At 40.5% G+C, this 15,581-nt stretch overlaps 1 protein-coding gene across 1 annotated transcript; it reads left to right on the top strand.

Moving 5' to 3' along the window:
* The first annotated feature begins 1,583 nt into the window (after positions 1 to 1,583).
* Positions 1,584 to 3,490, top strand: Defb135 (defensin beta 135). The gene is made up of 2 exons (XM_015499366.1): positions 1,584 to 1,641; positions 3,321 to 3,490. The coding sequence occupies exons 1-2, from the start codon at positions 1,584 to 1,586 to the stop codon at positions 3,488 to 3,490; spliced, it is 228 nt and encodes a 75-aa protein (XP_015354852.1).
* Positions 3,491 to 15,581: the final 12,091 nt, after the last annotated feature.

The raw sequence follows: 15,581 nt of genomic DNA, 5'->3' as shown, positions 1-15,581 counted from the left end.
GGCCCCAGCAACATCTAGCTGATTGGCTCCTCGGCCCCAGCAACATCTAGCTGATTGGCTCCTCTGCGGTGATGCTCATTGGACTGTTTCCCTGCCCTTTCAGACCACGGAGCTGCACATGGGGGACTTTTTTGGCTCCGCCCACGTGACCAGCCAATCGGCCTCAAGAGCAGGAGGATTGTGGGAGGTGGAGAGAGGCTTGTGTGGGAGAGAGAGGCTTGTGAAAAGCCGGTGGTGGCAGTTGAGGCTCTGAGGATTTTTCCTGAGAGGCTGTTTTGTTTGGCGTGTGTGGTTCTAAAAATAAAGTTAGTTTCTTTTGACAAGTGGCTCCTGATTGTGCCCAGCCAGACTGCGGCAAGGGTGAAGATGCAGGGGCATGATACAGGAGTCCAGACCATGTGAGTGTCATGCCCGAATGCTTTGGGGGGGGTACCTATTTGAGAACAGTCAAAGCCAGTAGTTGGCAATGCAATGAGAGGAAGAGGGCGAGGGCGAGGGCGAGGGAGAGGGAGAGGGACAGAGACAGGCAGGGGGAAGAATGAGGGGCTTCAGGATGGGAGAAGAGATCAGGTGTCAGGCACAGAGTCAGGCTGAACAGTTTCTACTGCACCCCTAAAGGAAGTCATGGAAGGGCTTCATTCAGAAGACTAGCTGGAGGAGCCCCACCATGTCTAGTTTTAAATATCATCTCATATATAGGCCTAAGAATCCCTTAAATGTACAATTCATGAGGGCTTTTCACAAGAACCACTTCACTTGACCTCATGACCAACCTCTGTGACATGTAGGACTGAAGGTGTACCCTGCTTAACAGGTGAGAATGCTGGTGTTCTGCAGGGGACATGAGTGCACTAGTCACAGCTTCCTAAGCCCATTCATGCCCAGTCCAGAGCAGGAATCTCACATTCTGGATTCTTTATACAGTGTATAGATAGAGTTGTTATAAAACTTAAAGCCCTTAGGAAACTGTTGACATGGTTAAGGATTTTATCACATACTCTGTGCATAACTCCACGTCACTCAGTGTGTGTCCGCCACATGGGCGTGCCCAGGACTGGGTAGTGAGCATGCTATGCTTTCCAGACTCACGTTGGTGGCATTATGGGGATTTGTTCATGCTCTTTGGGGAGGTTTTATTTTCCAAGAGATTGCAGCTACACCAGAATCGAGCCAGGCAGTACTTGAATTCTTACGTACGTAGTAGTCAGGAAAAACTGTAAGTTGTGTTGCTGCCATCTCTAATTTGTGTGAACTTGGGAAAGTCATTTAGTCCACCTGAAACTTAAGGTCCTTGTTTTTAAAATGGGGCAGTGATATCTGCCTGAGTTTTTTGTGACTGCTCTCTACGGCACCTCAGCAGGGCCTACTACCGGCTGATCACAGTGTGAATTCAGTTGCTAGCACACAAGGGGCACACAGTGATGGGACATCTTCGCAAACTCAGGACTTTCACTCCTTGTGTGGCTCAGTGGAGCAAGCAGGTGTTCTTGTCCTGAAGGGTCCGCTAGTCATGCGGCTCCGAATCTCTCAAAGCTACTTAAAGGGCGACTCCCCCTTTGCCTCAGCTGCCTCTCTGTTTGGCCATGAGGAACCTACTTTTGGTCCTTGTGGTCCTAGTCTTGCTCTCCTATGTTCCACCAGGTAACATGGATTCCCTTCCTCTGGAATTAGGAACAGTGAAGGTAAAGGGGGTGTGAGGTTCTAGAAGAGCGAGGCCCAAGCAGGACGAAGGAAGCGGAGACAAGGAGGGACAGGAGCAGAGATGGTAGTTCTGGGTTATTCCAGGGAGTAGAGGAAGGTAACAGGCCCTGGTTCTCTCCAGAGAAGAAGCTGGTTCTGAAGCTTGGTCTGGGGAGTCTGTAAAGCTTGTGGGGAGGTTCGGCTGCTATTGGTGGAAACAGGGCAGAGCCAAACCATGAGACCTCGGGAGGACTGGTAGCACCTAGAAGTGGGAGGGAGGCTGTTTCTTGAGGATTCGTAGAACTAGCCCTCCCAAGTCAGCTATCTGGGCAATTTTTCACTCATTTACAAGCCAAGGCAAATATGATGCTGAGCAGAACCTGCAAACAGAGCTGATTGTTAAAACATGTTAAATGAGCTTATAGCACAATAGGATCCTATGAAGCATTATTTTGAGGAGTTAGAATTTTCTTGTTCTGGACAGAAGCAACTAACTTGACAATATCCGGAGGAGTCCACTTAAGGCACTATGGTGGAAGCTCTCAAAATTGTTTTGCTTGTGGTTTTCTCAGATTTGGAGAAAATTCCTCAAACTTTCACATTCAAAAGATACCACTCTGAGGGCCAAGAATGAGGTATTTGAAAGACAATCAGATGAGGATCATGTTTGACCTGCTGCTGTTCACTATGGGAGGCCCTCTGGATACTTTGCATTGTATCTCCACTGTTCTTCTTTGTCCCCAAGAAGTGTTCCAGGGCTAGTGAGCACACAGCAAGCAAGCTTGTCAGTGGCCTTTGATCACACCACATTGATGATTTTCACACATTGTTTATATATATATATATATGAAGTCTCAATCCATGGTCCCATGGGGGCAACTGGTGATAAAGTGATAAGGCTTAGCATATGAATGGGTCCACTCAGAGCCACCCTCATTGCCATAAACTGCCTTCCAGCTGCCCCTACTTTACCTCTTGACTTCCAGAGGCAGCTAGGTCTTAACATCTAGGAAGATTGGGGGCAAGAATTTAGAATTTGTATGTTTCAGATATTTTGAACCATTTCACACTCATTACCCTGCAGGACACTCTTAAGTACTCTGTGATTAAGTCAGAGCAGGTAGCGAGGCCCTTGGCAGAATGCCCTACAGGGGAACACAGGGCTGGAGCCAAGGCTTCTGAAGTATTTGATCAGTGACATTTCCTCTTCACAATAACACTTTGATAATTGTAAATCGTTTTGAGTAGCCCATCCCGACCCTGCCTGCCTCCCCAGGTGGGACTTCTGCATGTGACTTCCCCGGCATCTGAATGATCTTCACATTACTCATGTGACTTTTCCAGCATCTATATGATCTTTCCATAGCAAATAGCCCCAAGCTGAATCTGCTGGACTCTGTCACCCACATCTAAGTGGCTAGTGATTTTAGTAATTATGGACCATGGCTCAGAGTAGGGATTCCTGGAAAATAAGGTCTAGGCAACTAGAAAGGAGGTATTAAGCCAAAGATGTCTTGGGTATCTTTGATCAGACCAAATTTATCAGAAAGAGTTAGGAAGTATATATCCCCAAGTCTTGCCCTTGGCAATGTGACATTATAGGACACTAACTGTGCATTAACACTTGTTTTTGTTTCCAGTTAGAAGTGGGCCAAATGCTTTCATACGACAAATGTTTTCTACATGCTGGCGACTAAAAGGAAGTTGCAAGAAAAAATGTTCAAAAGATGAAGTGTTTCACATTATGTGTGACAATATGTCTTTATGCTGTGTCTCAAGTGCTCATTTACCTATGATGGGTCCGGGGTAGCTGTGAGTTTTCAAAGGTTCCTTCTGATTTTCCCTGGGAACTTAGATTCTCCCAGGGGCCTCAGCCCATTAAAATGATGGTTTCAGCCTATCTGCCGTTTCCCTTTGTGTCTTTTCTATGGAAATAGTTTCCTGATTAAATTCCTTATCATCAGTATTTTTCTTTTTATCAATTTGTTATTTATCAGAAATAGCAGATAGATGAGGATGATGGGAACACAATGTCAAGAGAAGGATTCTATAAAATGAGCCCACGGTGGTGGCCCCTGCATGCTTTCTCTTCTAAGAAGCCATTTATCTTCAGCTCTGCTTGGCCTATGTGGACAGAATATGTCACATTCCTCAACTACCTGTTATCTGTGGAGAAATGTAGGCCCAAGGTAATGTTGATGGGAGAAACCCAGGGAGATAAATATAATTCCTCCTAACAATAAAATCTGGGAGAACCAGGCGCAGTGGCACACGCCTGTAATACCAGTGGCTCCGGAGATTGAGGCAGGAGGATCGAGAGTTCAAAGCCAGCCTCCGCAACTTAGCAAGGCCCTAAGCAACTCAGTGAGACCCTTTTTCTAAATAAAATACAAAATAGGGCTGAGGATGTGGCTCAGTGGGTGAGTGCCCCTGAGTTCAATCCCTAGTATTTCCCCCACCCCTGAAAAAGTTCTGTGAGAATGTGTGGTTAAGAATCCAATTAAAACCACTCAGCACAGGTCAAGATGACCTAGAGTTGCCATGGCAGTGAGTACTTGAAAGTCTGATGTCACCCTGCTGTCAGTCAAAAGTCAAGAGGTGGACCTCTGCAATACTCTCTGGAAACTTCTGTGGGATCCTCAATAAAACTGGAATGCAGGAGAGGCACATTGTCCCTCTCTTCTCTGAACGGACCCACTTTTTCCCTTGAGAGCGTCCTTCCCCCCTTTTCCTGTCCCTTCGATAAACTCATTCCCGTTACCTGAGCGACATGTCAAATCCTTCTGACTTGATTGTAAGAATTGGGTTTAGAAGTTGCGGGGTGCCGGGTGGGGTGTCTCTGTGCTGGAAGGCCCCAGCTCTGTCACAGTTTCAGCCTCTCATGGTTTCTATGTCTGCCGTTCCCCTCTGTGTCTTTGCTATGGAAATAGTCACCGAATTAAATTTCTTGTCTTCAGTATTTTGCATATCAGAAATATCTTAAGAACATTTTTGAAGTATAACACCCCATTTAAAAAGTGTAGAAATCCTAAGTAAACATCTTGAGAAATTTCATAGATCTCACACATCTGAGAGAGAAGAGAATTCTACCACCTGCCAGGTGTCCTGGCCTCTAGCTGACGCTCTCAAAGCTGTCTGTTCCTTCAATAAACTCACCTATCTTTCAACTTTATATCAAAGGAATCAGTAATGTGTCTGATTTATTCTACTCTACTTTTTTTGGTGAAATTTATTCTTACTACTTCATATGATTGTAGTTTATCCTTCTCAGTATATATAGTTTTATGTTGGGAAACAGACTCATTTTTGTAGTTTCTAGTTTTTGTCTCTTAAAAATGGTTCTGAGGTAGACATTCTTGAACTGATTTTTGAGGCACATACGCGGGCATTTCCACAGATATAAACAGAGGAGTGGAACTGCTGAGTCACAGGCCGAGCATATATTCAATTTTACTAGAGAGATGTTGCCTGATTATCTTCTAAGCTGATGATGGCCAATAAATGCTTCCCACTCACGTTGTCTGAACATTCTTGTTACTTTGCATCTTGGTTCACAGCTGAGATTTTCTGACTTTTTTTTTCAATTTTGGGAGATGTATATTGATAACATATTGATTGAATTTGTATTTCACTGATGACTAATGAAGCCGAGCCCTTTTTCACCTATTTATTGGACACGTAGATACTCCTATTTATGATGCGCCTGTTCAAGACTTCCATCCGTTTTTCTCTTGGTTTAGAGTTTCTGACGGGGGTCCCCCTTCCCCCGTCAGAAACTCTAAACCTTTATGCAAACCTATTGACTATATAGGAGAGGTTAACAAAACTCATCACTTCTGATTAGAGTGACAAAACTGTAGATGTAAAAACATCTACATTCCTTATCTACTAAGGAATACTCATGATTTGACATTGAAAATAACGAGGTAAAAGTCATATTGACAATATTTACATTGAAATGTTGACTATGTGGCAGTGCAGTTAGGGAGAGTAGGCAGCGTGGACAGTTCCTTTCTTACCTACTGCAGTCTGTAAACAGGGCTTTCTCTTGACTTCTGTATTTAGTGTTCACTGCCATGAACTTGTTTGGTCCTTGCGAGTTTGTGGAATAGGGCTCGATAGAATAGGCCCTGGTTAATTTTTCTACCCTTGCCCTCTGTGACACGCTTCCTCAGGCCTCCCGTGGATTTGCAGTGTACCGGGTTGTGTCCCTCATCTTATTCATGTCAGGGCTCTCAGTTGCGTCGGAGTGATCTTGAATGTGTCATGTGTGACCTCCCTAAAAATTGTTTGGTGCTTTTCTTGTTTGGTGTCTATGTTGTTGTCTTTCCTCTGCAGCTGCTGCTGAGGTTGGTGCTTCCCTGTCCATGCTGAAGTCCCTCAGCGTCCTCTGAAAGGGTGGCCACATTCCTGGGAGGTCAGAGCCAGCCACACGCTATGATCCACACCGAGCCCAGTAAATATGCCTGAATCAGGCTTCATAAAGTCTGCCCCCATCTTTTTTTTTTAATTAAAAAAAATGTTCATTTAGCAATTTTGACAATCTAGGAAAAAAGTTCTGACTGTAATACTGGATAACATAGACATCATGTTTAAGTAGAAAACACAAGAGTAAAAAGTAATTATCACTGAAAATATTGTACAACTCCAGCTGTTTCCTCCAAATTTGCTTTATATAACTGGATGGATATAAATTAATAAATAGAAATTTAAGCAATATACATTGGCAATTTAACAGAACCTGATAATCTAATTTCTTTCGATTTTTCTTGAATTCATTTGAGTATTTCCATCATGGTGCTCATAAGGAAACTGAACAACTTATGGCTACTACAGTTGAATGTCAAATTAAGTACTTATGACATACTAAATTCTTCTATAATACAATTATGAAGAATCTTCAAGGAACTTATGTTTTGTATGTAGAAAAATGCTAGAGTCAAACATTCAACTCAATAAAAATATGAAACATTTCTGATTCTTTTGTTAGGTGAAGATTGCTTCTCCTTTTGCTAATGAATGCTTTTTAGCTGTAATATCACTGAGCTGAACAAATCAATCATCTTGGGTACATAAGGAAAAATAAACACATGATAAATAGATAAACATTCCAACGACAGAGGCCCACTTACTAAACTGTAGCCCAGAGATCTGGAGAGGAGGCCTATCCACCACACTGAAGCCCAGAGATCTGGAGGAGACACCTGCCAAGCGTCCGGATATAAGCTGTGAGCCACCCCCTGCTGGGTTCCTTACTCACCAAAGCCTGGCTCCACAGGCCAACATCAGGGTACATACAGGCTTGAGGCTGCCACCACCATGAAACTGGGATATCACTGCTTCTATCAAGGGACAACAATAAGGACCTGGTAAGACGTCACCAAGGCCCCTGTGGCCTGGCTGCCCCAGAGGTGTCTCTACTAGGGGTGCTAACAGTTGCCCTGTTGCTGAGGTGACAGGGAGTCTTGCATGGGGTGGCCTCTCTCTTGTTTCTCCTACTAACAGCCAGCTTCTTATGATTACCCTCTCACTAGTCATATAATCTAACACCTCCATATTCTCACATCCTACCTCATAAACATCTCAGCCAAGCCCCCAGGTCCCCCTTCCCCCATCAGAAACTCTAGACCATTATGCAAACCTATTGACTATATGGTAGAAGTTAACCGAACTCATCACTTCTGATTATAGTGACAAAACTATAGATGTAAAAACAGAAGCTAACTGACATATGGCTGCACGTTGGGTACACTGAGTGCTATGATATTGATCTCTCCCTTAAAGGTGAGGTACTGGTAACTTATAGGGACACTTTAAGATAATAGGGCAGAAGCTGTCATACCTCGGATCTGCACTGCAAGAGAGGAAGACACAGAGACATCATGAAAAAACAAGGGAGGAAAGTGCCCCAAACAAACCAAGATACTACAACAATAGGATCAATCCATGGAGAGCGCAGTAGGTGAAATGTCAGAGAAGGAGTTCAGAACATCCATAGCTAAAATGACCTGGGAATTACAGAACGACCTAAGGGAGCAGATACAGGCAAAAATCGATCACGCCAACGAAGAGATAAAAGAGCAAATACAGGACCATTGATCACACCAACAAAGAGATAAGACAGCAAATACAGGTTGCAAGAGATTACTTCAACAAAGAGTCAGAAATACCGAAAAAAAAAAAAAACCCAAAAAACAAAAAACAACAACAACACCAACAAAAAAAGCAAAACAGAAATCCCTGAAATGAGAGAAATAATAAGCCAATTAAAAAAACTCAATAGATAGCATCACCAACAGACTAGCTCATTTGGAAGTCTGGACCTCAAACAATGAAGACAAAATATACAATCTTGAAAATAAAGTTGACCTCACAGCGAAGATAGTAAGAAACCATGAAGAGAATATCCAAGAATTATGGGATACTATCAAAAGACCAAATTTACAATTTACTGGGATAGAGGAAGGTTCAGAGATTTAAACCAAAGGAATGCACAATCTCTTCAATGAAATAATAGCAGAAAATTTCCCAAGCATGAAGAATGAACTGGAAAATCAAATACAAGAAGAGGCCACTGAGTATTCGAAATGTGTCTAGTCTTATTTGAGGTGTGCTGTGTGTTAAATAGACATTAGATAATTACTAGGACAAAGAAAATGAATATGAACTATCTTACTAACAATGTACAAAATTACAACAGGTCTACACCGAGACACATTATAATGAGAATGCCTAGCATACAGAATAAGGATAGAATTTGAAAGGCCACCAGAGAGAGAAATCAGATTACCTACAAGGGAAGACCAATTTGGATCTCAGCAGATTTTTCAACCCAGACTCTCAAAGCCAGGAGATACTGGAAGAACATATAACCAACCTCTGAAAGATAATGGATGCCAACCAAGAATCTTGTATCCAGCAAAATTAAGCTTCAAACTTGATGATGAAATAAAAATCTTCCATGATAAAGAATTTACAGCAAGAAAGCCTGTACTACAGAACATTCTTGGCAGAATATTCCACAAGGAGACAATGAAAAACAACAATGAAAATCTGCAAAGGGAAGAACTACAATAAAGGAAAAGCCAACGAAAGGAGAAACTAAGTCAAGCTAAATATAAAAAATAATAAAAGAATGACCAATAATTCAATTCATGTGTCTTTCAACTCTTTTTTGATAAATTTTTATACATAAAAATTTTAACTGCAATATTACCTAAGTTTTCTGATTTCTGTTTATTTTGTATTTTTTTGTCTTGCATTTTTCTTCACAAAGTTACACAAGTATGTTCTTTAAAAGTTTTAGCATTTAAAATATAATTAACCTGGTATGTGTATATACATTGCCTGTAATATGAGATGAGGTATGTTTTACTCTCTTATAATTAAAAGCCCATTATTCAAGATTAGAGGATGAAAAAGATCAATCAGAGTAAAAATTGTTTAATAAGGTATTTAATAAGGTTGAGGGAAACTAACAAATTTTGTGAAGCACCTTTCCTTCCTTAAACGTGGAGAGGTAGGAGGTGAAAGAAGAGAGAGCCGTTATGAAAAACTTGTAGGAGAAGGTGACATAATTGAAGTTATTCTCAATAAAAGCATGTAGAAACCAACTCACAGTCTAATAGAGTCTTATAGGGAGGAATAAAACACCTCACTCCACTCTTGTATATTCTAAGTTCATCTCTTTGGTGTCCCTTTCTGATGGAACTCAACAAGAAATCACATAACAAGGGGACTTATCATGCAGCCCACAGCATATGTCTCACCAAAAGGTGAAAGATAGAGAAAGGAGCCAATATGGCAGCCATTGGTTACATGAGGCCACTGAGTATTCGAAATGTGTCTAGTCTTATTTGAGGTGTGCTGTGTGTTAAATAGACATTAGATAATTACTAGGACAAAGAAAATGAACATGAACTATCTTACTAACAATTATTTTCTTTGCAAATTAAGTTGGTAATCCATTGAGTTAGATGAAAATACATTGAAATTAATTTCTCTATTTGTTTAAAAAAAGAAGCGAAAGAGAACAAGGTAACATATTCTGTATCTTGACTGTAGAAAAAAAATATATATATATGTTGTCATTTTTTAAATTTGTGTTATCAAAATTCATATTACTATAAAACTAAATAAGATAAATTGTACCATATGTGAATTTTATCTCAACAAACATGACTTTAAAAAGAAATCTAGTTCATAAAGCGTTTTAACGGTATTGGGCACATACTAACCACCTGATAAATAATGGCTATTATTATGATTTATTAAAACAACCAGAATCAAGCTGTTTCATAGTAGGGTACGGAGGGGGAACATGGGAGGAATAGATGAACTCTAGATGGGGCAGAGGGGTGGGAAGGGAAGAGAGGGGGCATGGGGTTAGAAATGATGGTGAAATATGATGGACATCATTATCCAAATTACATGTATGAAGACACGAATTGGTATGAATATACTTTGAATGCAACCAGAGGTATGAAAAATTGTGCTCTATATACATCATATGAATTGTAACACATTCTGTTGTCATATATAATAAACCAGAATAAAAAACAAAAGAAAAAGTTCCTACTACATCTTTACTAGACCATCTCTACCTCTAATACTTCAGAAGCTTCGATATTTAGTATATTCTTACATTAACTGCAAGAAAAGATCATGTGATAATACAAATTCTGCATTTGTGTGCAAAACATGAAGCACATTTACTTCTATTTTCCCTACTTAGTCTTGTCAACCACCTAGCAGGATTTAACAGATACCTTTCCAAGAAATAGAGACCGAGAGGTGTTCATATAACTTCATCAACCTCATCACTACAGTAATGAGAGATGCCATATCCTTTTGCTATGGTTCAAACAACAGGGAAAGAGATCAAAAGAAAGAGAAATAAAAATTATTACAGTTGAGAAACTACTTCTCATTTAGTTTCACCATGGTGTGACACCTTCATTTTTACATAAGCAAGGTGGCATAATTCAAGTTCAATAAATCGGAAATCATATATATATATATGTAAAATAGTTGTAGATGGACACAGTAACTTTATCTTGTTTATTTATTTGTTTTTGTGGTGCTGAGGACAAACCCAGTACCTCACATGTGTGAAGTACGTGCTCTACCACTGAGCCATAACCCCAGCCCCAGAAATCTTAACATTTAAAATTTACATTGATTCTCATTTATCACCATATTAAGAACCAAAAGAATTAGAGAAAACACACAGGGAAGGGTAATATTAAACCCACTTTGCTGAGTTGATTTATTGACAAATCAACTCATTTTTTTATAGAAAAGGGATAGTGCATCTCAGTTTGCTTACAAGCTAGGATATCACTTAAAAGTCTGCATTTCCTAACTGCAAACAGAATATAGCACTCACAACAGGTTATAAATAAACTGGTTTTCAAGCATAGAGCCAGCCCCAACGATAATACAATATTTAAAAAGAACTAAGGCACTGAATTCCATTTCCAGTGGGAAAAAAGAACTGTGCAAACAAGCTTAAAATGGCTTTTTTTGGGTGCCAGTGTTATAAAATGTAGCTTTTAATACAACCTTGACCCAAATGCCAGTAATTTCAGAAAAGAATCTGGTGGAGAGAAGAAAGTTATTTCATTTAGGAAAAATAACCACTATCTTTTTCCTAATCTTCAACATACCCAATGTCAACATAGATAGCTGCTTTAACACTTTACAGAATTCCTATGTCCTGGAGCAATAGCAACATCAACTACAATCATATTTTTAAACACTGGGTCAAGGCTTTCCATAAAAATATCATCCTACTTCCTCCCCTAAGTTTCTAAAATATAACATACTTTTCTCAACATCTACAGCCATCCAGGAATTTTTAGGAAAATTGTGTACATGATCTTAATTCCTAATCCATGGATCTTTGGACTTAGAGATGAACGATCAAAATGACCAAAAATGATGGTTCACTTAAAGTTAGAGGGAAGACTCAATTTATTGCTCAATTAGTCTCAGAGGATGAAATCGTGTTGCATCAACTGGTTCATGCAGGAGGGTCATGTGGAAGGCCTCATCAGCCAGCCATCTGTGCAGTCCAGGTGATAGCTGTGCACACACGGTAGAAATCGAATTGGGTCCCCATGAACAAAGTCCATCACATAGATCACATACTCCTGGATCTTTTTTGCTGATCCATCTTTTGAGGGTCATCGCCTCCTTTAGGCAGATGCTGTATAAGGCCTATTCTTTGAACTATCCTAATTTGTTCCTCTTCAGTCAATTGAGTTGCTAGTCTGGCTGGGTGTTGGATTATAAACTGCAACTGGAACTTGTTCCTGATGTGGCAACTCCTGATCTGGCTCAGTCCCCTCGCCAAAGCTAGCTGCATCAGGCTGAGGCTCCTGAAGCAGGGAAATGTCATCCAAGGGGGGCGGATTTTAGGCAGTTCCCCATCTTCTGGGGCTGGAGCGTGTTATCTTTGTACTGTTCTGACAGTCTTATCACCCATGGGGTCCCTTTTGAAAAGAGTTTACAGCTGCTTCCTGGTAATTTTTAAAAAAACACCCTTAGTTCTATTTCTCTATTCTCCACTTGATTTATTTCTGCTCGGATATTTATTATTTTCTTCCTTATGCTAACCTTGGGCTTATTTTTTTGCTAATTCCTTGAGGAGTAAAGTATTGTTTATTTGAGGTCTTTTTTTGGCTTTAAAGTAAGCACTCACTGTTATCAATTTCCCTTTTAAAATTGTTTTTGAGAGGGGGGATAGTAGAGGATAGGAAAGGCAGCAGAATACAACAGACACTAGTATGGCAACATGTAAATCAATGGATGTGTAACTGATATGATTCTGCAATCTGTATACGGGGTAAAAATGGGAGTTCATAACCCACTTGAATCAAAGTGTGAAATATGATATGTCAAGAACTATGTAATGTTTTGAACAACCAACAATAAAAAAATTAAAAAAAATAAAATAAAAAAAATAAAATTGTTTTTGCCACATTCCATGAATTTTGATAAGTTGTGTTTCTGTTGTCTGTAGGCATTTTAAAAATCCCTTTTGAATTCCTTTTTGAGGCAGTGGTTATTCAAGAGTGTGTCATGTAGTTTCCACATTTGTGAATTTTGTAATTATCTTGCAATTATTTATTTTTAGTTTTATTCTGTGTGCTCTGAAAAGACTTTTGGTGTGATTTTGATCTTAACTTTTTTAAGGCTTGTCTTGTGACCTCATTGGTGGCCCATCCTGGGAAATGTCACTGGTGCACTTGGGAAGAACACATCTTCTGCTGTTGGGCAAGATGTTCTGTTTATGTCTGTTAAGCCCACTGGGCTTATTGTGTTGCTCACATTCTTTATTAATTTCCTGTCTGCATATTATATCCATTACTAAAAATGGGGCATTGAAGTCTCTTATAAGAATCGTATTGCTACCAATTTCTCCTTTCAGATCTGTTGATATTTGCTTTATATACTTGAGTTCTTGAAGGTGAGGAGCATATTTACAATTGTTTTATCTTCCTGTTGAACTGATCACTGTTTTTTTCTAGAGACAGTTTTTGACTTTTTTTTTAATTTTTAATTTTTTTGTAGATGGACACAACATATTTTATTTACTTATTTATTTTTATGTGGTGTTGAGGATTGAACCCAGTACCTCACACATTCTAGGCAAGTTTTCTGCCACTGAGCCACAACCCCAGCCCAGTTTTAATATATCTTTTTTAGTTGTTGATAGACCTTTATTTTATTTATTTATATGCGGTGCTGAGAATTGAACCCAGTGCCTCACACAGGCCAGGCAAGTGAGATACCACTGAGCCCCAGCCCCAGTCCCCACTCTAGTTTTTGACTGTTTTCTGTGATGTAAACATAGTTATTACTCCTTTCCATTTCTTCACTTTCAGCGGACATGTATCTTTGGAACTAAAGTGAGTTTCTTATAGAAGCATAGGTTGCATTTAGTTATCATTACTATTTTTTTTATCCATTCAACTATTCTCTCTCTATTTTTTTTTCTACTGGGATTTGAACCCAGAGGTACTTTACCACTGAGCTACATCCCCAGTCCTTTTTATTTTTTAGGAGAGGGCTTCACTAAATTACTGAGGTTCTTGCTAAGTTGCTGAAGCTGGCCTCAAGTTTTCGATTCTCCTGCCTTGGCCTCCTGAGTTGCTGGAATTACAGGCATGTACCACCATTTTTGGCCTCTGTATCTTTTTACTGGGGGAGTTTAATACATTTACATTTAAAGTAATAGGAGAATTTAAGATTGCCATTTTGTTATCCATTCATCTTTCTTTGCCTTTTTCTTTTTAAAATTGGTTCTTTTTATCTATTTTTAATTTTCTGATTTTTTATTTTTTGATATTGGGGATTGAACCCAGGGGTGCTTAATCACTGAGCCATTTTTTATATTTTATTTAGATACAGGTTCTTGCTGAGTTGCTTAGAACCTCACTAAGTTGCTGAAGCTGGCTTTGAACTTGCGATCCTCCTGCCTCAGCCGCCTGAGCTGCTGGGATTACAGGCGTTCACCACTGTGCCCAGCTCAGTTATTTTTAGTACTTTGTCTTTTTAGCTTTTGTAGTAGAGTTGATAATTAACCCACCATTGTCATGGTAGTATGATATTCTGGTTTTGTCTATTTATGCTCTTATTTTGCCACCTAATGTCCTTTCATTTCAACTTAGCATTTCTTGCAAGGCAGATCTAGTAGTGACCGATTCTCAGCTTCTGCTTGTCTGAGAAAGTCTCAGTGTCTGCCTCAGTCTGAAGGACGGGCTTCCTGGGTAAAGCAATCTTGGCAGTTTTATTTTCTTCAACACTTTGTATGTACTTCTTTCTGCTGCAAGGCTTCTGCTGAAAACTCCACTGATAGTCTTTTGGAGATAGACAAGAATGTGCTTTTCTCTGGTTGTTTTCAAAACGGTCTACGGGGCTGGGGATGTGGCTCAAGCGGTGGTGCGCTCGCCTGGCATGCGTGCGGCCCGGGTTCGATCCTCAGCACCACATACAAACAAAGATATTGTGTCCGCCAAGAACTGAAAAATAAATATTAAAAAAAAAAATCTCTCTCTCTCTTAAAACAAAAACAAAAAAAAAACCCCAAAACGGTTTATGACTTTGACTTTTGACAGTTTGGTGATGCCGTGTCTCATTGTCGGTATCTATTTAGCCAGAGTGACCTCTTTTGGTCATGTTAGGCTAAAAGGCGCTGGTTGCTCCAGGGGAAGTTGTGAGACCCTTTGATTTGGTAACGTGTCCAAAGTCGCCCGTTGGTGCTTGTTGGTACTCGTTGCTTGGTCAGCAGAGCTGGATTATGCCAAGGATAAGGCAGGAGGAAGCTTTGCTGAAGAGTTGAGGAGACTCCGGGAATAATGGACGTCCAGCCTGTTTGAAAAGGAGCATCACTCAATGGCTGAGGCTGCGGTTGTGGATAGGCTGGTTGTGTCCTTCAGATCCCTTAGTGATTCCTCCGGGATTTGGTCCTGGGGGACTGGTGTTTGAGAAAGTGGCAATGTAAAATCAGAGGTATGGTGAGGTCAACACAGGAGGTGATTACTGTCGAAAAGAGCTTATTACTCGTTGCCGCAGTCTGGCTGGGCACAATCAGGAGCCACTTGTCAAAAGAAACTAACTTTATTTTTAGAACCACACACGCCAAACAAAACAGCCTCTCAGGAAAAATCCTCAGAGCCTCAACTGCCACCACCGGCTTTCCACAAGCCTCTCTCTCCCACACAAGCCTCTTTCCACCTCCCACAATCCTCCTGCTCTTGAGGCCGATTGGCTGGGTCATGTGGGCGGAGCCAAAAAAGTCCCCCAATGAGCAGCTCCGTGGTCTGAAAGGGCAGGGAAACAGTCCAATGAGCATCACCGCAGAGGAGCCAATCAAAGGGTCTCAGCTGGGGCCG

The sequence above is a fragment of the Marmota marmota genome, unplaced genomic scaffold (genome assembly GCF_001458135.2).
Source record: "Marmota marmota marmota unplaced genomic scaffold, marMar, whole genome shotgun sequence".
In the NCBI taxonomy this organism is placed as follows: Eukaryota; Metazoa; Chordata; class Mammalia; order Rodentia; family Sciuridae; genus Marmota; species Marmota marmota.
Note: the sequence above shows the minus strand (reverse complement) of the source record. Positions and strands in the feature narration are given on the sequence as shown.